This window comes from Tetrao urogallus, assembly GCF_951394365.1.
Source record: "Tetrao urogallus genome assembly, chromosome: 7".
NCBI lineage: Eukaryota > Metazoa > Chordata > Aves > Galliformes > Phasianidae > Tetrao > Tetrao urogallus.
In genome coordinates, this window is record NC_136820.1 from 41,942,394 (window position 1) to 41,964,602 (window position 22,209).

Below are 22,209 nucleotides of genomic sequence, written 5' to 3' on the forward strand. Positions count from 1 at the left end.
TTAATTAACAGAGGTATTCTGTACTGATCAGTAAAAGCACACTTTTGACTGACTACGATTTAAGACATTTAAGACATTAAACATGAAGGTGCTAATATAGCTTGCCTGAATTTACTTTGGTATATGTGATAGTAAGTCATGTAGTAATGCTTGCATCTGTGTGTGTTACACAGCTTGGATTAGTCAGTCAGAAGAATAAAGACACGTACTCATAGAAATTCACTCCCTGCAGAAGTGGAAAACCTTTGGGTGATGTAATAGTAAAGGAAATTATGACTCTTTTTTGTGAAACTAAATTCAGTGTCAGGTAAAAGCCAAATACCAGATTAACAGTTCTCAAAGTGTCAAGCATTGAAGAATGGCTAGTATATTGTTGAAAGGAAACGTGCAAGTTGAAATTACTTCTTGTAGCTACTGGATTCTGATCTGTCATGTAAATCTGGGATAAGTAGTCACTAGCAACAGAACTACATAAACAAAATTGCTAGTATCTTTAGTGTAAGCAAACATATTTCAGTAATTCAAATATTTTTATGGATTCTTGCTTCAAAATAGCAATATTTCTATTCCTGTCAGCTTCTAATACTTCCCGTGTATCATGTGTGTGCGGAGTTGTTTACAGGATTCTCAGAAAAAGTATTTCAAAGCCTAATAAAAATGTCAACATGAGAATTTTTGAATGCAGAAGGGAGGTGATTCACCTAGGAAGAGGGAACTGTCTGCAGTGTAGAGACCGCGGTACTTGGAGATGCGTACAGTTTGATCTGTGTAGTCATTTGTTTAACAGCAGATGCATGAGCTTACATGTGCCAAACTTACACACATCTTGGAGTTATTTCTGCTGCTTGGCAGAAGGAGACTGTCTTTGGGGATTGTATAACCGACTCATAAAACATTTCTGCCACTGTGCAGCAGAAAGGGACCATACAGCTTTTTAAGGTTTTCTAGCACAGTGAGAAACCCAAATGAGAAGGAAGAAGTCATTTCTACCAGGGGCTCTGAAGGACACACCTTGCATCAGAAGGCCTGGTTTATGTGATTACCTTTTGAAGAGTACTAGCAAATACAAGTTACAAAGGGATGATGGTTGCTTTAACATTGCAGGATTTGTTAAGCTACTTTGTGGTTCTCAAGACAAGAAGACAAGAGCATTGTAAAGTATTCCCTGTGTTGTCTCCATAATCTTACCAGGTTTTACGTGTATGGCTTTATCATACTAGTAGACAGCTCACTGCTGCTCTTCTGCAGTGTGCTGACTTCTGTTTAGCTGAGCATCAGTGTTACTATTTACAGGGCATCTCTGCTGATCATTTTTGTCGGAGAAACTGAATGTGAAAACTTCCACTCAGTATTTAAACAACGCAGATTTGCTGTCACTGCAGCTTCTTTTGCAAGTGACATTTATCTCCTTCAAATTTACAATATTTACATGGTGGATGTTAAGAAGCTTTGATTTAGAGACCCTCCAGATTTCTGTTTGCATGTTCTGTAGAAAAGCATTTTAATGGGGCCTGGAACTGCCAACAAGATGATAACAAATAGAACAACATATTATGGAACTGCTGTGCATTGTTTCCAGGCTTTGAGTGTGTTCTTGCTACACTTGATAGGCACAAGGTCGGGGAATAAAATTCTTCTCCTCCTAGAATGCTGATGATAGATCATGAGGCTGCCAAATTGTTAAGTCATTTATTGGAGCATCCTTCTTCCATGATTTTGCAGGGCAGGGCAGGCTGAATAAAAAAAGTGTCCAGTGTATTTGCAGCATTTTGAGTGAGTTACTCTTCTGTTTTCTAACAGTTTACTTAAAGGTATTGCTTTATTACTGCTTTTACAGATGCAGCTGTAAGATCTGAGTGCTATTAATATGTGCAGTACGTATAGAAATTCTGTCAGTTTTATTTAACATATTCTATATTGCTGTTAAAAACTTTTATTTCACATAGCAAAAAATTCTATAATTTTAGTATTTTATCTAGCTTTGTGCAATCACTTTGCTGTAGGCACAAACGAACAAGCAGTTTAATTCTGAGAGCATTATCATCGTTGTTCAGAATGGGTTTTAATGTAATATGTTCTGGCAAATTTACATATAACTGTAGTTAATGATCAGACTGTACACTTCAGTCTGCTTTTTCTCTGCTGATATAATTCCTTTCCAAGTTTTAGCAACTAACTTTACAAAATAAGGAATGGGAAAGGGTTGTTTGGGTGACAAGTATTTGAACATACAGATTAGGAAATGAATGGAATTTAAAGATGTCCTTAAAATTAATGGGACGTAAATGTCCTTAAAATTAAATTCATGTATAAATGCATGACTAAGTACACTGGAGCAGAAGGACTGAGAGATTGCCTCGTTCAGTGACAATCTATTCTTTCAAACTGCATCTCATTCTTACTTTTCAGATGTCTATGAACATTTTTTGACCAGATACTTTTTTTTTTTTACCTCATAGACATGGATAATCAGCTAAAATTGCAACTTGTGTGACTGAATTTCTTAGGCTGTATTTTCTACTGATGTCTGTTGGTTTGATACGCTGCATTGCAAAAATATGTTGGAATAAAGGTATAATACATTCTCATCATGTAATATAGAGCAAAGCGTGAAAATAATGCTATTTATTTGGTCTTGAGAACTATTTAATGGAAAACTGTATCACTTCAATCAATTCAAATATCAGTAAGTGGTTTCAGCATGTGTATATTTTTGTGCAGGTCAACTTCTATGTAAGAGTGAAGGCAATTTATACCCTTGGTCACAGCGTATCTCTGATTGCTCTCACAACAGGAAGTATAATTCTTTGCCTTTTCAGGTACGTATTTTTCACTAGTAAATATGCGCAATAATAAAACAGTTTTAATTATTGTCTTATTACTGATTGCCCAGATTTAAAAAAAAAAGTATCATTTTTGCATTTTCTCAGACAGCTGACAGTAATGTAATGCCTACAGGACTTTTGCCAGCACCAGTCATTACAAAAAAATTCAAAGCACTTTACAAATGTATAGACATTACAGCCTACCTAGGAATGAATCTATAAAGTAATTTTTGTTTCATTTTAAAAATCAATACATTGAATTGTTCTTGAAAATAAGTAGAATGCTGGTCTCAACACCAGACAACTGGTGCTGTTCAGAAACTTCTGAGTAGTCTCCAGGCATCACAAGTAATCCAAGAGGGTTTGTAAGGGTGTGGGTAACTGTGCTGAAGGACAGTACTTGGTGTGCAGTGTTTTACTTAGGCAGTGTTGGGAAAAGCAGTACTGTCTGCTGTTTTTGGCTCATTTCTGGGCATTTTCTGAGACAGAAAGTTATCCCCATCTGTCAAAAGAAAGAGCAAAATCTTATTATTGATTTCCTCATTTTCTCAACTTTCATGCCGTTATGCTTCATTTCTGTCTAATTGAATGGCTTTTATATTCTCCAGTATTAACCTTACACAACTTTTCATTTCCACTCTAAGAACAAGAAAATGCATCTCTCAAATTAGTAGAAAAAAATTACATGTAATATTAGATGTAGAGGGCTGCATAGTGTCAGTCCTCTGATTAGCTTGTTACTGTGGCATGCTATAAATTTTGTAGACTACTGTAAGATTTTGTCAATATTTAAATATTTAGAGGCAGTTCAGAGTGGATAAATGACACATGATACTATTTTGGAATATCTTTGAAAAAAATGGAGTCACTTATGGGTATAATGTGCCCACTACCAAACACTGAAAGCAGATCATGCATTTCAAAACTGCTAATACCCAGTAACACATTTCAGACATTATATCATAGACATCTGAATGTAGCAAAGAGACACTTCTTGTGTCATACTGCAGCTGATGCAATTGTAAAGTGTCAGTGAGAAAAGTGAATGTGAAGGGCTGTATGTCTCTGCATATCTCTGAGTCGTATGCCATCCTGTACATTTTGGTCTGTTTTTAAGGACGGAGTTTGAAAATAAGATTCTGTAAAGTTTAGCTTTCTGCTACTTACCTGTTTACACCTGCTGTCCAAAAAGTACACTTTGCCCTGAAAGGGTCCAGAGGTTCTTTATAGGTAATTTCAATATAGTATTTGTGAAGATAGTTTACTCACCCCTGAACTGCGTTCTCCTTTGCATGTAATCAGCAAACTGTCTTTGTTGTATTTAAAAAAGACATTAAACAACTTTTCAGATCACACTGACTACAGGAGATTGGGTAGTTAAGAAGATAGCTAAAAATCACTGGAGTCACTAAAGCAGGAGGGTTGTGAAAATTCTGACTTCACCCAGCAGGATTGGGATTTAAACTTGCATATTACTAAAGCCAGACATTATGAAAATTATGCCTTGCTGGATTTGTATATGTATGCTACGAATTATACTGTGTTTAATCGTGAATATATTCAGTATCACGTGATAAACGAAAACATGGACATGAAAAAGAAGTGGAAATTCTTTTTCAGGTACTACTGTTTAACTTCCACACTCCATTGTATATTGTATCTGGCAGAACAGATACAGCCTCAAGCCTTTCCAGTTGTTTAAAATATCAGCTATAAGCACAAAAAAGGCAGAACCGTTGGATGATAGAAGGTGATTTTGCCTGAAAGTTTCCATGCAGTTGAAGTTCGTTTCCATGCAGTTGCAGTTCTGTGCGTCTCTGTTATGTTTCTTCCGAAGATGATTCCCACTTTACTTGACCCTACAAAACTGTTAGATAGCCTTCCATTGTTAATACGTGCAAACGACAGGTTTAGAAGCGTTGCAAAACAAAAGGATTTCATCTCTGAATAATCTTCTATGATTCTGTGATCTTCTAAGCTCAGAATAGAGACATATGAAGGTCTGTAATATCATTCTATATTAAGATGGCAACGTTTTTCAAGTTGCCGTGGTGTCACTCCCCACGTAATTCTCTGTGTACTTACTATGAGTAAACTAAATTGGAAACTCTCTGGCACTATACTTTTCTGTTGGACACTGCCACATTGTCAGGGCTAGTCTTGTTTCTGTAAACATTTTATAAACATTGAAAGTAATGATTTTGACTTAGTCAAAAGTAGTATTTTTACCCTACATACAATGTAAATTTCTACTCCTTCATTTTGAATGTCTGAATTTTAGTATATCATGAAGTTTTAGAAAATTGAAAACTGATTTGAAATAATTAATATTTTTCTCATACTTTAAAACATTTTTTTTTTTCCAACTCAGAGTGAAAATGAATTGTAGAACAGCATGTCTTTGTGTAACACTTAGATTCAAGTTGGAGCTCTTAGAATACTTCCTTCAAGATAACTCCTGTATTGCAAAACCAAAGAAGTCAGATTCTGTACCTCACACTAATATGTGTATCTTACCAAGAAGAAAAGTATGACTGAATCATTTTTATAAGATGTGTTTTCATGTGTATCAACTATCTGTCAAGATTCAAGATAGTTTTCTATCATGACTCACGGTGAATAGAATAGCAGCTTTTGTTTTGCTGCTAAAAAACAGCATTTCTTTGTTACTCTGAATCATCGTACCTAGCCCTAAATAAAAAGATTTTTGACCACCTACTCTGAAAGGTTGATTTGACAGCCTTTTGCAGATGTAATGTTATAATTTCATACACTGAAGGGGATGAAAAGCTAGTAATCTACGTTGGTCACGAAAATATTTTCTTCCACTCCAATCTTGGTATGTATTTCGCATGTATTGAGTTCCATAGAAAAGTCTGTTGCTGTCCAAAATAATAGTAGTATTTCAGCTTTTCTCAGAACCATTTTCAGTGAAGGACACATACAGCCACAGTAATTAGTGTTTTTTTTAACAGCTGCTCTAAGTTCAGCCTGGTATTATGTCCTTGGCCAAACTGCAGGCTAACGAGATGGATTTGTCATTTCGCAATGCTCTCTCTAACTGTGCTTGTGCTAGTCATTTCAGAACGTGCTATTTGGTGTTCTGCAGAAATGTTATTTAATGATAAAAACATGAAGATGACTTAGAAGCTGGCATTGCATACCAAAGTGCTAGCTGTAACATCCTATTTCATCTTCATTCTTTCATTGCTCAGCTTGCTAAAATGTCCTGGCTTCTGGCTATTATTCAGATACAGTTCACAGTTCTGATTTTGACCAAAAAAAAACCCTTTCAGTAGCTTGGTTTCTGGGGATTGGCTAAAACAAATTTCTGTTGCATAGGATGATCTTGGAAAGAATGTGTCTTAACTGAAAAGCCTTCGACTTAGAACTAACTTCTCCTGAACACTCAACACTCAATTGGAATATTTAATTTGTCATTTGTGTGTGAGTCTTTCACGTGGGTTCTAAAGAATGCTGAACATGCCTAAAGAAGGGAATTTTTACATCTCATTGGACAGAAAGGCAATTTAATGCTTTACATGCATTTTTAATTGTTCTGGCATTGACATACATCATAAGATAAAAAGCCATTATATAGAGAAATTAAAAATAAAACCAGGGAAAAAAAATTGATGAGAGTGTATCTGAAATTTATGCAGAATAAAATAATAATAAAAGTTTTATTTGCATAAAAAATGAGTGCAGACACAGAATGATAATCAGTGTTTACTGTCCATTTACATTAAAGTGGGAGAGAAACATTTTGGGATCTTTTGGTCTGCATTGCTGAAAAGGAGTAAGAGATCATTTATTTATATATCTTGGACAGTATATAATGATGACGATGCTGAGATGATGTTAAAGGAACATGAGGCAGCACTGAAATATGACGGAGGAGGAAAGGGTAGGTCTTACTTAAGGTTCCTATTACTAAGAAACAAGCAGAGATGAATAGAAGCCTGTTCAAGAGGTTTTCTGTCTTGAAATCTAAAATGACTGTTTTTAAATCTCTCCTTAGAAAACTTCATTGCACTCGGAACTACATCCATCTGAACCTGTTCCTCTCCTTCATTCTAAGAGCAATCTCTGTTTTAGTCAAGGATGATATTCTCTACTCCAGCTCCAACACAGCTCACTGTCCAGAGGACCAAACATCATGGGTAATAAACCTCATTTACAACCTGATGTAATACTCTTGTGTCACTAAATTGTCCTCCTGATGCTTGTAAATATTTGGGTATACCAACCTGCCAGTGTAGGCAAGTGTATAGAGAATATAATGACTGGCCAAGTGATCTGTTAGAAGTAGACAGAAGTAGGAGAAGCAGAAGAAAGAGAAGTTGTTGTTGGTTTGTTTGTCCATGTACAGACAGACAGCAGGTCACCTGCCAAAACAAATTACAGCCAGTTATAGCTAAGTAGAGCCACAGAATTAATACAGGGAGATTTTAAGGCAAACAGGAGTGCCATCAGCCAAGAAGGGTGAAAGGCACCTTCCCTGGAAGCGTTCCAGCTGCTCTGTCAGGGGTCCAGGAATGAAACGAGTCAGTGATACAGATATTTGCAGGAGTTGTCTTTATCGATTTATTTTCTGGATATGAAAGAAGCATTGTTACCTGAATTCTTGGCAAGTGTGCTAAGTCTGGGTGGTGCAGACTTAACTTTCCCTCCCAAGGTGCTATACTTTGCACCTGTAGCTACAATAGTGTTGATATCACACCAGTGCTTTGGCTGTAACAGAGCAGTGCTGACACAGCATCAGGGCTGTCTCTCTGCAACCAGCCCACAAGACCAGTAGGCTGTGTATGGGCAGGAGGTATGGAGGGAATATCCCTCGGACAGCTGATTTCACCTGGTCAGAGGAACATTCCTTATGTTGTCATGCTGAGCAAAAAAAACCAAACTGGGGTAGGAGGAAAGTGGGAAACTCCTGTACAGATGTGTGATGCTTAGCTGCTTGTGTTAAACCGCAATCTAATATGTTTACTGCATTTTCATACACAAAGTTTAGAAATATATATTGTCCTACTGCAAAAATGCTAACTATGTAATATTCCCCATTCTTTACCTCCTTTGTTTCAGCCAGAAGTGCTGCAAAAGAACTATAAATATAACTGAATACAGAATTAATTTTGTAAAGTTTAAGCTTGCGGAAATAAAATGGAAAGAAGGTATTTTTATATTGATGGATCCACATTACCCCAAAGTGTAAAATCTTAGCAGTGACTTCCAAGCTGTATGTATGAATTAGCAATCTGGGTCCTTTCTAATGAACATGTAACAGCTTTGGGTTAGTAGGGCCAATCCAGGCCGAAATTAGGAAAAGTAGTTAGGCAGACTAACAGGAGTAATCAGGTTAGGTCCTTCAAAGATTGGTCAGTGGACCCTGGAATGCTCTTTGTTTTCTGCAATTTCTTCTACTCTCCAGTTATTCTTTGTAGGAAAACCTCTTACTTTCTGATGGAATTTGTCCATTTTTGCGGACTGCTGAATAATTTCTTTTGTATTATATGCGGGATGATCTGATACCACATGGCTGTGGCTGTTTTGCCTTACATTGTCTCACATTCATCACGTGTGTGATGTTCCGCAGTTCCACATGCACATTTAAAGGCAAACAATTCAAAATGCAGTGTAATTAGGTCCTGGATCTGAATAACACTGATAGATAATTCATGGGGCATTTGGAGAATGCTCTCAGACATATGGTTTGAATTTTGGGTGGTTCCTGTGTGGAGACAGGAACTGGACTCAATGATCCTTGGGAATCCTTTCCAACTCAAGTTTTTCTATCATTCTGTGATGTATAATTTTGGCTGACTCTTTAGTGATGGATGCTTTCATTGTTCAGCATCTGAAAAGATGTCTAATACAGGATTTGCTGCAGGAGGAAGGGAAAGTATTTTGTTGTAAGTTTCTGGTACGTAAGTCAAGAATGCAATTACACAGGTAAATATGGATTGGAATTTTAAGGAGAGAAAATTTTTAGACATTGACTGCTAATTTGGTTGTGAGCAGCCATAAACATCAAAGCAAATTTTAGCTTGCATTTTGAAATATGTAATGTTCTCCATGTTAAATTTTCTAACCCATTACTGATCTGCAGTTTATAATCTTTCCATGGATACAAAGTCCAGAGGTAAGATTGATTCTACCAAACAAGATCACTGAACTAAGCTGTTTCTCAAGGCTTCTATCTTTCTGACTGGGCAGCTTATCTCATCTGATCCAAGACTTTTCTCTGCGCATGCCTGTCTCTCTTCATGAGCTGTAGAAGTATCAAATAGGTGTTTGTCTTACATCAAAAACCTTACTTTTATATCAAGAGTTAAGTGAAATTAATTCAAGACTTTGTGCTTCTATTTAGATTTCTGAATGTATACAGGCAGGCAGTGTTACTCAAGATGCTGTGAGTTATCCAGGACACCATGTAGGGCTGATGGACACTAAAACGTTCTGGACCAGCACCTGGAGTCTAGGTTAACTTAGGGTATGTCACATAACAGACACTTGTGTAGACAGAGGTATCAACCAATAAATAAGTAAATTACCTGCCTAGGTATGTCATGTACTTGGAATTTTAACAGAAGCTGTGGACGTACAAAGAGAAGGGAAAAAAGTAAAGCAGACAGAAGCTGTAAGCTTTGTTTAGTCCATTTTGTTTAGTCTGTTACATTCGCCATATCATCACATTTCTCAGCTCAGTCTCAGCAGGAATGTTTTGATGTTCAATTCACACATCCCAGATTCCTGCTGAGAAAGGCTGAAGTAGCAGCAGCTAGCACTGTGAAACATCAGCAGAGCAGAGCTCTGAAAATTAATTCTGAAGATTAGCACAGAGACTGTAAGTATTTTGCGACTTCATTTTATGTGTCTTTTTGATTAAGAAACCATAACATTTTCTAAATGGAAAACATTTCTTACAAATCCATTCAGCTTTTTCCTCTATTTCTGCTTAGAAGATTCAGCATATAAAGTTATAATTTTCACTCCATTTCCAGTTTAGCCTTTAAAAACTCATAAAGCAATTTCATTATTACCTTTTACTGTGTTAGGAAGACAGATGAAATTTGAATATATTTATTAGCCACCTAGTAGACAATCACTTAACCTAATAGCCATTCATTTACTACTGAAAATGTATGCATTTATTGATAACCACCTTCTTTTACAGAATTTGTATTACGATATTTTCAAAATTTCTGAGTGCATTTGCTATGATTATGATAGAGGCAAAAAAAATCTACTGAATCTGGGAGTAACATACGTAAGGTGCTTCTCCCAGAGAGAGTTAAGATGCATAACATGTAATAGCAGAATAACACAGCATCTTTCCTGCAACAACTCTGACTCCTGTTCTCACATTTCAGGTGGGCTGCAAAGCTATTCTAGTGTTTTTCCAGTATGGTGTTATGGCGAACTTTTACTGGCTATTGGTTGAAGGGCTTTACCTCCACATCCTCCTTGTGTTAATATTCTCCCCCAACAGACACTTCACAGTCTATCTGCTGATTGGATGGGGTAAGAAAATTACAATAAGCCATGTATGGAGTTGGATCCTTATGAAATGACTTACTCTTCATTTTTATATTGTAGTCCTTGCAAATACATTGGGAATGCTTAAGTTGTATCTGTGTCCCTACAGGTCCCTCAGACAGCTTGAAAGACACATAAGAAAGGCTTGTGCTTTGTGTATTAGCAATTAAAACTATGTAAGAAATGCAACCACTTTTCTGCAGACTTTGTAACACGTGAGCTTACGTCCTAGCTCATCAGATGGGTCTCACACCCTTACTAAACTGTTTAGCATATGCTGAATATTTGGGAAATAAATGGTTACTACTAGTCTGAACTAACTTTCTGATGATTGTTCTCTTTGCTTCAATTTCAGGAATTCCTACCATATTCATTATTACATGGACAGTGACACGGATTATTTTAGAGGACACTGGGTAAGTATGCTGGGGAGAAAAGCTTAAAGCCTACAACTGTGCCACTACTAGTCATGTTTTGTATGTGGTGGTTTTCATACAAAAGTAGTTTGCTTTTCTGAAGGAGACAAAATTTCAGTAAAGATTTAGATGTTCAGAAGCTCTTCAGAACGCAGCTTATGCTGCCAGTTTACTTTGAAATGCAAAGTGCAAGAGTGGTTAGAGAGAGGTTATAACTGATGTTACCCTTTGAGACCTGCATGTAGAGCTGTCTGATTCAAAAGTCAGAACAATACTTAAAGTAGCAGTGGGGGTCCTCGGATTGTGTGCTGCCATGCAGTACTGGGCATCCTAATTTCAAAGAGTCATAGACTCGTTAAGGTTGGAAAGACCACTAAGATCATCTAGTCCAACCATCAGCCCATCACCACCGTACTACTAAACCGTGTCACTCAATGTGACATCCACCTTTTTCTGGAAAATCTCCAGGGATGGTGACTCCACCACCTCGTTGGGCAGCTTGTTCCAATACTTCACCACTTCTCAGAAGAAATTTTCCCAACCTGAACCTCCCCTGCCACAACTTAAAGCCGTTACCTGAGACAAACAGTTATCGCACTCCACTTTCATGGATCTGGCTGATATTTTTTGTTCAGTACTGCTTTTAAACTGAAAAATCATACTGCACATAAATTCTGCTTTCTTTGCAAGACCTCCAACTTGTAAACTGAAGGGTAGCTCCTTTCTCCTTCATCATTACTATCTCAGAGGAACTCTGTAGGGTATTACTGTTGCTTAAAATTACTCTTTCAGAGTGTTCATGCTTAGAGTATTTATACCAGAATTGCTGAGCTGACAGTGAAAATTAATTTTTCAGTTTTTCAGACAAAGTTTCAGGTTCAGTCTCATATTTTCCTAAGCCAGTTCTAGCCATCCATAACCTAAATATCCCACAGGGAAATGATGACATTTAAATTGTAGCTGTCAGTTGTGTTAGATCTTCCTGCTACCTAGAGGCTGTTGTTGAGTGCCTGCTGCAAAAGTATCCTGTCATAAAGTGAAACTTAACGTGGTTTTCCTAAAGGTCATCATCTTCCACAACTTCTAATGTTACGGTCGGGTGCCTAGTATTAGAGCTCATTTGAATATATGTATTGAAAACAGAGAAACAAAAATAAAAAGCAGAAAAAGATTAAATTCCAAATTCTAGGATTTGTGATTTTAATGTTCTTGGACTTGCATATAGCAAACACTTCTCTTCATAGATCTTGCTTGCCAGATGGTATTAGTGTCAACACAATTTTCCCTCTTTTTTTTTATAGTTGCTGGGATACAAATGAGCATGGTGGTCCTTGGTGGGTTATACGAATACCAATTTTAATTTCTATTATAGTAAGTAAACTTTAAAGCATGAATTATATATCAGTTCAGCACTGTGCAGTGCATGTAGCCATTATTCTTTGCTGCTAGTTACAGACAAGCAAGAATTCTGTTTTAATGAGAAGAAATTCACGGTCAAAGACGTAACATAAGATACTGAGCACATTAAGATTTGTTGCCTTCAAAATTTATCTGTCTCCTATTAAATGAATAGTTGCTTTTATTTGTGTTTCGTTCTTTCTTTAACATCCCTCCTCCTTATGAGCCTGGGGGAAGCAAAAATCTAATTATGCTTTTCAATGAATTGAAGATTTGATTTTGCTTGTAAATAGATAGCTCTGCAACTGAGAATCTAATATTATTGCAGCCATAAAAAAATATAGCTGTGTATATCTTTCTTTAATTGGGAGCCTAATGCAAAAGAATACTGTTTGAGAACGCTTCGTGGGGCTTTATGTGGAGCTCATTAGAATTACTGGAGTAGCATAATAAAATTCCTGTTCATTGTGATGACTGTGTAATTAAATTTGTGCATTATAATTTATTGTTTATGTCAATTTCTGAAAATAGTCACAAGGAAAATTAATTCCTTTCAGATACACGTGCTTTAGTTTTAAAATTTTAGTCAGAGAAGGTAGGTCATTGTTAGATTATACAAAATCCCAAAAGCCTAAATTAGCCCAGAATTGACATTTGGGCTTCCCTTTCAGTTTGTGCCTGCTGAAAATCATTTTGAGAAAACTTGCTATCATTTCTGTAGTGTTTAAAGAGTAAGCAGCATAGTGTGGAATGAGATGAAGCAAGGGCTCCAAAAAATCTTCTAGTATACAAAGAAATAGATGTGCAACAGGGCTACAACAGGAAGAATATGTACCTCAGGTGAGCAGGAGAATGGGAGATGGTCCAGAGTAAACAAAATACACTGAAAAATGAAAGCAAAACAAACCACTTGGTATTTCCAGAAACATGAAAAAGCCTATGGAGGTCCTATGGAGCCTATTGAGGTTCTGTTTAAACAGCTGCCTGAGCTGAGACTTTATGTGCCAGATAGCAGTACTTCTCCAAAGAAGTCCTAGGTGAGGAGATGAAAGTTACCTATGTGTTCACTGGCAGACTTGAATTCCAGCTGAATCTTAGCATAGAGTAGGAAATGTATTGAGGGGTAAGAAAATGGAGTACTGGTTGGTTAGTGAGTAGAAGTCCAATTTATTGTAACATATGGACCAGAATCATGAAGGCAAAGAAACAGCCATGCTCGTTTTTTACTGGTTCAGTTGCTTGCATGGTAAGTGGGACTGTAAGCCATATAGAGACATTTTGTTGATGATCTTTTCTGGCTTGCCAGGCGTGCACATTTGGAATCCACTGTTACCTTCTAGAGATGTCTCTTGTCTGAGGCAGCATGTTTTAGGGATGAGAGCAACTATAGATGACCAAGTGATTCTTCTTTGTGTAAAACCACTTCCTCCGTGCTCTAATTAGATGATTCTCTACCAGTTTGTTCATTTTGCATTTGGGGAGCTGTGAAAGGAGATTTCAGAAGTACAGGCAGCTATTCAAGGCAGTGATACTCACCCTTTCTTGACAGATAAGTAACACATATTGTTGGAGCATCAGCCCACAGTCATCACAGCCACTGTGGCATCTAGAACGCCATTCAAGTTTACTGCTGTACAGAGTGCATGCATGGAGTAGAAGTAGCTAATGAAATGCCATGTAAAATTGGTCACTGATGCATAAAAATACTGCATTCATGGAAAAGCATTTTCAGTGTACATACATACGTATTTCCATTTACCTTCAAGAAAAAGTAAAACTGAAGCCACAAGTCTTTGAATAATGAGTTCAGGGCTGCCTGCCATTCATCAGTGAAAGTAGATCACTACAAATCCTTTGAAAAGGGGTTGTGAAAGTTGTGGCATTTCTGAATTGAAGGTATGATTTCCTGCATCATACTCACACAGAGTCTTCAGTCTGTTCTTGAGGACTGTAAAACTTAGAATGATTAAAAGTATGATCAGCAGTAACAAATGATTTCAGCGTTAGGAAGGACAAAGACATGTAATTAGTGAGATGGGTACAGGAAGATTCTGAAAGAAGCTGGATTTTGGTAAAATAAAGGATAGTAAAACACCAGAGTTCAAAACTGTTATTGACTGTCTTACATGATAGCATGGAGGAAAAGCACAGATGACAGGTGATACTGAAAATCTTCACTGTTTTCCATTGATTTCTGTGCTACATCCAAACACATTTCACTGGTCAGAGGTTGTATTATCTATATTCTCATTATCCAGAACTAAATAGCTTTGTGAAAGCAAGTTCTGAAGTCACTTCCCTAAGTGGGAATAGCTGCAATTAATGCATTATGTCAGAAGCCTTCTCTGGCATCGCCTCCTGACAATTTTGGCTTTAAAAAAGTTAACTGGCAGGTTGCCATACTTGATGCTGTACCCATTTCAGAGTTGTTTAATTAGAGATTCCTATTCCAGACAGATAATTTGAAGTACCACGCATTTGGCAAATTGCTTCCACAACTGCCTTCTTCATATTTTCACCGTAGTGAACTCCTTTCGTTCGAGAAAGAGCACTTTTCATGTGGAAGCTGTACTTCTTTTAACTACAAAGCAGATGAAAATCATTCATCATGTTATCTCATATGGCAACTAGTGTAGCAAACTAAATAGCAGAAAGAAGTAACATGAAGGCAGTTTAAATGATCACTCAAGCAATGTGTGTAGACTCAAAAACTGACAGCAAGTCAGCCAGTAACAAAGGGTATCAGCAACATCTTGCTATTACTCCAGTAAAGAGGCATCAGTTGTTTTTGTCTTACAGTTCGTCTGCAATCATATTATATTCTCATTTTACTGTTCTTAGATTTTCATTCAGCAATGTACAAATTGTATCCTGTATAAAGACATCACACTCAAAGGATTTTTGTAGAATCTCAAACTGGTTAAGGCTGGCAGGGACCTGCGGAGGACACTTTGTTCCCTCTGACTGGGTTTACAAACTCAGCAGCGTCAAGGAATGTTACAAACCCCAAACAAGAATGCATGTTTTTCACTAATCCGAGATTGTGCTTACAGAGTGAAAGTGACACATTTGAAAACAGACTTAAAGGTAATATGTGTATGACAGGCAAGAACGTGAGTCACCTTTTTGTAGTTTTGCAGATGATTTGATACCTCGGGAACCAAAAGGATGACAGTTCATTCTGTTGTGGTAGAAATTAATGCGGTCTGTCAAGAAAAAGAAGTAGTTCTGCTTTTGTGCAAATGTAAATAGTTTTCCTGTTTTCTCCTGTTTTGTGGATAGCAAATATACAAGGAAGTGGAGGCTCTCTCCTTGTTCACAAATAATAGCTCCACTGCACATATGTGTACTTAATGTATATCCTTCGGTCTGTAAGCTATACTGTGGTATTTAATTCCATAGATTGGATCAGCAAGAATACTGTCTGCTACCTATTACTTTTACAGAATTAATCAAGTCAAACTTCAAACTCATCATGCATGAAAAATATGTGTTTACTTCATTAAAGGCCTGTGTTTTCTAATGTACCAGAATATCCAGGAACAGAACAGCTAGGGAATGCAAGATACCAGAAGCCAATGAAGAAACTATAAGTGAGATTCATAGTCCTGCTGAGTGTTAGTCTTGGATGTTCTAGACTGATCAAGGTCTGATGATAACTTTTTTTTATCCAAGTGCTTCCATTCTCCTTCCATGAAATGAGGTAGTCCTAGTGTTCTATTCTAGAATGCTGTTACCAGGATAAAATGTTATACTGCAAGAGTCCAGTTTCTTCAGTCATAATGTATTCATCAGTACCCAGGGCAGACAGGAAACTCTCCATGCTTGTGGAAGTGAACAGATTGCCCATTCAGCAATCTTCTATTCTCCCTATCCAGACAGAAAATAATGTGAAGATGAGAGGCAAGGGAGGATCAAAATTGTAAGCAGGACTTAGATTGTCCTTTTGCTTCCAATCATGGATCCAAACAACAATTCAGGGCAATCATTGATTGCACTGGATCCTATCCAGTGTCCAATCCTGCCAAAAAAAACTGTCTTCAGTTGAGATTTCAGATGCAGAGCATTGCTGACAAGTGGGACATTCAAAGGCTTTTCCAGACAAAGAGTAGTAGCCATGTAGAGGTGCACTGGACATAAGAGACAAACAATAGATTTAACTGTGTAGAGCTAAACATGTTCTGGCAGGAGGTACACAGTGCTGACTGCTGAGTTGATTACTCTGATTTGATAAGCATTTCTTGGTGCTGCATCTTGAATGGAGAAGTCTGAAATCACCATTGTATTTGTTTTCTTTGCAGGTGAATTTTATACTTTTCATCAGTATTATAAGAATCTTACTCCAGAAGTTAAGATCACCAGATGTTGGAGGGAATGACCAGTCACAGTACAAGTGAGTCATATTTTTAGGCTTTATATATGGAATTAAACTAATCTCTGTAAGATTTACTGGGCTGAAACCTGCTACTAGTGGTTGCTGTGACAGTATAATTACATTTAATTCAAAAGCTCCTAATTTTAGGCGATTAAATAAAGGTTGTAACATTATGTTTATGCAGAGATTAGCATAATTTTTTCGAACACCAAATTCAACAAAAAACAGACAATTTCATAAAGACCAACAAACTGCTCTTGAATTTGAGCTTAATTCCATGAAAGAATATGCTTATGCATATTATGAGAAATAGTATTTTTCTTTTAATGTACAGGTATTTCATTTCGACATAAAAATAGCAAAATGTATGGCTTCAACCTATTTGAAAACTTCTTTTTTCATTTACAAAACATTTTTGTTTTAATATTTTAATGTATTTTAAGAGGAAATAGGAAAGAAATTGTTTCCATAAGTTGTTAGGAGGAAATATAATGTGCTGCATAGAATACTCAGTTCCTTTTTGTTTTTGTGTTATTGAATTAATTGAATACGTGAGAGAACTAAATCAACCTAGATGAAATTACACAGTCACCACAGTATTATGTAGCACACTGACATACACAAGTATATATGGCAGGAAATCTATATGTATATATACACATATATATTTATACAGGCAGGAAATCTGCATGTTTATTTCTTATGAGAGAACATTTTGTTTCCCTGTGATATTTATGCATTTTTGTGAAAACAAAGCATTCCCTTCCTGTCTGTCCCATCATTTTCCATAGTTTACTGCATGTTATTAGTTCTGTTACAGCAACCTTGTCCTTCATTGTTCAGCCATGTGAATTTTTTGCTTTTAGCAATTGATTGCCTGCTTAAGTTTGGACTGGGTAGTCTTTAGCAGATACTCATGGGAACAGCAGGTTAACCATCTCAAGAAATACTGTTTCTCCAGATCAAATTAAAGGTTTGGAAGGCTCATTTTTCAAAATGCAAATGTGCTTTCTAAAATACAGTGCAGAATTTTCTGTGTCTTTCCTTCACTAAAACAGAAAGTATTATCAGCTGGACAAAATATCGCTACAGGAATGGAGTGAAAGTATGAGTATAAAACAAACACTACCCATTTCGAATCATAATTTTTCTTCCCTTCCTGTGTCCCATCTTTACCTGGTTTCATCCTTTTTGATGCTCATTTTACTTTTGCAGTAGGAAAGGTTAAGTTGAAATAAAATCAGTTTTCCACTTCACTTGGGAAACCAGAAATTTGCTGCCCTCATCATCTCCTTCAGTTGTAAATTAATTTCTTCTGCCAGAGAAACCCTGTTGCTAACAGTTACTGATATCACTTTTAAGTATGAGGTTTTTACTATTCTCGAGAAATTCTGCTGTCAGAACTGATTATTTCCACATAAACAGATGTAGCCTCTGGGACACTATAAGTGAAGGAAGGCCTTGAAGACTGACACAGAAAAAATAAAACTGCTTGTAATACATCGACTATTCTAATAAAGTAGGGAAGTCACAGCAGCTTCCTTTCATTGTTGAATCCAGTTAGATTCACCAAGAGAGTGATGAATTACGGTACTCAATATTACAACTTCTTGAATTTTACCTGATAGCAGACATCCATAATCATGCATGACTGGTCCTCCATAATACATAAAAGTGATGTCGTTGGAGTGAAATGGGTGACAGATAAGGGATAATTAACAATTCATCATTTCACTGGTTTCAGAGGCAGTTTGTCAAAACTGTCCTGCTTAATAATGAAAAGTTGACATTCTTAACTTCAGTAGTGTCTCATGATAAATTGCACTACGTAATTTATAACATGAAATAAAATTTCTCATGGTATATATTTCATACTATCATTATAGTAGTGAATTTGGGGGTAAATCTGAAATTTCTGATTTAAACATCACATCTGAGTTTATTCTGGATTGCATTTCCTTGCCTACTTTGCAGAGAAATTGTACGAGCATCCTTACAGGTGGCAATTTAAAAGAAATGAACCTGAAAATACTAATTTAGGACATAGAATTCACCTTTACACAAGAACTGTAAAGTTTTGCAGGAAGTCAGTATTCCTCCCCATTCTCAACAATTCATGGTGGTGCTCAGGGACGTGATTTAGTTGTTAGAGTTAGGGAAGTATGGTTAGGCTGCAGATGGCCTTGATGATCTTTAAGGTCTTTTCAAACCTGAGTGACTCTATGATTCATGCTATGTAAAAAACGCCCTGAGTGGCCTGATAGCCTCTTGTGAGATAGGCTGGGAACTTGTAAAGAGTCACAAAACTTGGAACTTGTCAAAGAGGCACAGCAGAGGACAGGTCCTACATCCTACTGTTGTCCAGAGGTCAGTGGAAAAAATGTCTTTTGATTTAGAGGGACCCTGGAGCCTTCATCAGATTTTGGAAGAGCACAGGGTCAGCCAGATCAAGTAGAGCTGCACACATTAATTTACAAAGGTTACTGTGAGGATAATCTTACAGCAAGCTTGAAAGGAAAACAGTTTTTATTAAATGTCTCCTTTAACTATTCATAAAATGCAATTAATACAAGGTTTATCTAAATGAAATTGCATTAGATTCTTACCTTAGTAAAGCAAGAGTTTATCATTAAAATATGGCTTTTTCTGCTTCGTCTATCCAGGAGACTTGCAAAATCCACGTTGTTGCTTATTCCATTATTTGGAGTTCACTACACAGTGTTTGCTCTGTTTCCTGACCGCAGTTCCAACAATTACAAAATAATTTTTGAGTTGTGTTTGGGATCTTTTCAGGTAAATTTTCAAGTTTTTATTCAAGTTTTATTGACTTAGATTAGTGCTGCATACCAAGTAATGCGCATTTTCTGTTTCTAGGGATTGATTGTTGCAGTCCTGTATTGTTTTTTGAACAGTGAGGTAAGTCTTGTTTGTGTATCGAGGATATTAATTGCTGTTTTCAGTAAATGTATAAATAAGCACCTCTATAATTTCACTCTATGTAATATGTAGCTGTTTTAGAAAACGTTTGCATTCCTGCTTATAGAATATACACATTTCTGTGCAGCAGGATAAATCAGTGTATTTGGGTGAAGAGCTAAGAGCCTTTTGAAATCTAATTCCTTGCAAATGGCAGTGCATCTTTACTTACTGTGATCTGATTCTGACCCTGGTACAAGTTATGTGAACTGTCCAAGTGAGGTGCAGCAAGCTCAGAAAGTCATGCAAAACTTGGAACAGAATTTAGTAAGTATTTAGGGTATGAGGTTAGCACGTCAGCTACTTTTTAAGGTGTGATATTTGTTAAATAGCATTCAGTGTGATTCAGGAGGAATCTGTCTGAAGAAGACGCTTGCACTGGGAACTGACATTCTAGTCTACTGTTGTTCTGGTCTTTGATATTCGTAAGATGACTGATTTGAGGCTAATCACTTCATTAAGTACAAGTGATTAATACTAGTGACTATTTTAATAAAAGCCACTTGTGGCAACACAAGTGATACAAATCTGAATTTAGAAGTGGCTGTGGGGTTTCTCTTCACAAACAACTGTAGGTGCAGTTTTCACCTCAATTTTGTGAAAACTGGTTAGAATTTGTTCCCAGAAGTCCCACTTAGTAGCCAGTAAATGTGGAAAAGTTTCTCAGATAAAAAGAATGTTTTCATTCTGTGCATTTTCTTTTTAACACAGGTACAAGGAGAGCTGAAAAGAAAATGGCGGAGTTTGTGCTGGAAGCAGACAGCTGGCAGAGACTACAGACTGCACAGCTCCATTTCTCGAAATGGATCAGAAAGTGTTTCTCAGCTCCATCGGAATTCAAGGGCTCAGTCATTCATGCAGACAGAGACCACCATGATATAAATCAGTTAGGTTCCCAAAACGTGCAAAAACTCTGGGATACATTTGTTATATGCAGCTTGATGTGGTATTTTTAAAAATGTACAGTTTATTGCTTGGCTTTTCTATATGTTGGTACTTGGGAAATTGATTTGTGCAGTCAACCAGATAATAACAAAGACACCTGCCCCATGGATGCTTTCTGTTCTGTTCTTTAGTGCCGTTCATACTAGTTTTTATGTTATCTTGCAATGTATTAGCCATAACTATTCAAAAACTCATTTACTATGAAGGTCCCTTTTGCCTCCAGCCTGTCTGTGAAACAGATATGTGGGATCCCATTTAATGTAGGCTGCTTTGTTACCTGATGAAAAGGTTATGACGGGAAGCAGAAAAAATTCTTAAACTATATTTATAGGTAATACTTCTTTCCTGAAGGATTAGGAAATTCATTTCTAATTACGGAAAACAAATGAAAAATAAAGAAATGTGAGGTTATAATTAACCACACTGGGAGCTTAGTGTGCTAATCCAGGAAATTATTAACTTTTCACAGAGAGGAAAAAAAAAGAAGTAAGGCTTATTAGCTAATCATATGAATTGCTAAGGCTAATTTCTACAATTTGATCCCTATCCTGTTGTCCCCTTTGAAAGTGTATGTTTTTTTATGTTTTGGTGCCTTTGCAGTCCAAGGCTTTTGTAATTGTTTTGATTAAAACATCAGCATTTGCCAGTAGTGCCGTTCTAATCACCAGTTGTACTTTTCTGTTTAAAATCAAAGAGATTTGTGTTGATATTTTATTAAACAATTTTCTGAAGAGGTGCTTTATTGCTAGAGCAGTCTATCATAAGATAAACAGCCTTGGAGAGCGTTACCCATTGAAAATATCATTTTTATTTAATATTTTCATTGAATTATATCTCTAGAACTACATACTTGGCAGCTGAAACAAAAAATACTGCAATAACGTTAGAACGCCCATTTAAGAAATAATGTAAGTTCTCCTAGTTTGATTCTACTCTGTACCAATCTGAGCTGATTTAAAATTCAGTTGGGGCCATGATTAAAAAAAAAAAAAAAAAATTTAAATGCAATCCCTAAAAATGACCATAAAAGGCATAAATGGAAGGAATTCTCAGCAACACCAAGCCTCCTGTGCAGCCACTTTGTAAAAAAAAAAGATCTGACAAGTTCTTATAAATACACATGGAACATTTGCAGTTTTAAAAGAAATAAACCCAGTGATGCTTATTTCTCATGTTATGTTTAACCACGTCCACTGTAAATGACACGTTTTGCATGAGTGTTGTTGACTCATAACAGCAATTGCCCTGATATCTCAGATGATCCATCATATTAAGCCAGCAGAAAACAAGGTCAGTAATATTGCCAGGGAAAGGGAAGAATAGTGGCAAGGGCATGTCTTGGCAGGCTTTCATGTACACTCCTGGAAATATTAGTGGGAATACTGTTGGCAGTCATCAGAGTGCCTGTACACCTCTTGTTCTGATTTAATTTAGCTATCTATTGGTCAAACACAATGTATTGTAATGGAATTACCCTGGAGTGATACATAGTTCTGTCAGATCAAAGACAGGAATGTCCCAAGACTGCCCCATGGGCAGCACTCATCAGTGTTGCATGACAGCAACCTTCACTGTGCTTTGTGCAACCATTTTCATGTCCGTAAAGACCCAGAGGGCACTGTTCTTACTTATTTCTACTTCCAGAAAATTCCCATATCCAAATAATTTTATACAAATTTTGAGCATCATTCCATCAGCGTGGAACTTGACTTCCATCTGCCTTTTCACACAAAAG

At 36.7% G+C, this 22,209-nt stretch overlaps 1 protein-coding gene across 1 annotated transcript in view; it reads left to right on the forward strand.

Annotated features, from left to right (window-relative positions):
• VIPR2 (vasoactive intestinal peptide receptor 2) overlaps nucleotides 1–20,411 on the forward strand; it is a gene marked incomplete at its 3' end in the record, with an annotated part of 45,189 nt that extends 24,778 nt beyond the window's left edge. Inside the window, exons 5-13 of the mRNA XM_079538709.1 lie at nucleotides 2,722–2,819; nucleotides 6,847–6,988; nucleotides 10,199–10,349; nucleotides 10,720–10,780; nucleotides 12,082–12,151; nucleotides 16,480–16,571; nucleotides 19,217–19,346; nucleotides 19,428–19,469; nucleotides 20,241–20,411. Of these exons, the coding sequence (XP_079394835.1) occupies nucleotides 2,722–2,819; nucleotides 6,847–6,988; nucleotides 10,199–10,349; nucleotides 10,720–10,780; nucleotides 12,082–12,151; nucleotides 16,480–16,571; nucleotides 19,217–19,346; nucleotides 19,428–19,469; nucleotides 20,241–20,411 (957 nt within the window). The remainder of the gene's footprint in view (nucleotides 1–2,721; nucleotides 2,820–6,846; nucleotides 6,989–10,198; nucleotides 10,350–10,719; nucleotides 10,781–12,081; nucleotides 12,152–16,479; nucleotides 16,572–19,216; nucleotides 19,347–19,427; nucleotides 19,470–20,240) is intronic.
• Nucleotides 20,412–22,209: the final 1,798 nt, after the last annotated feature.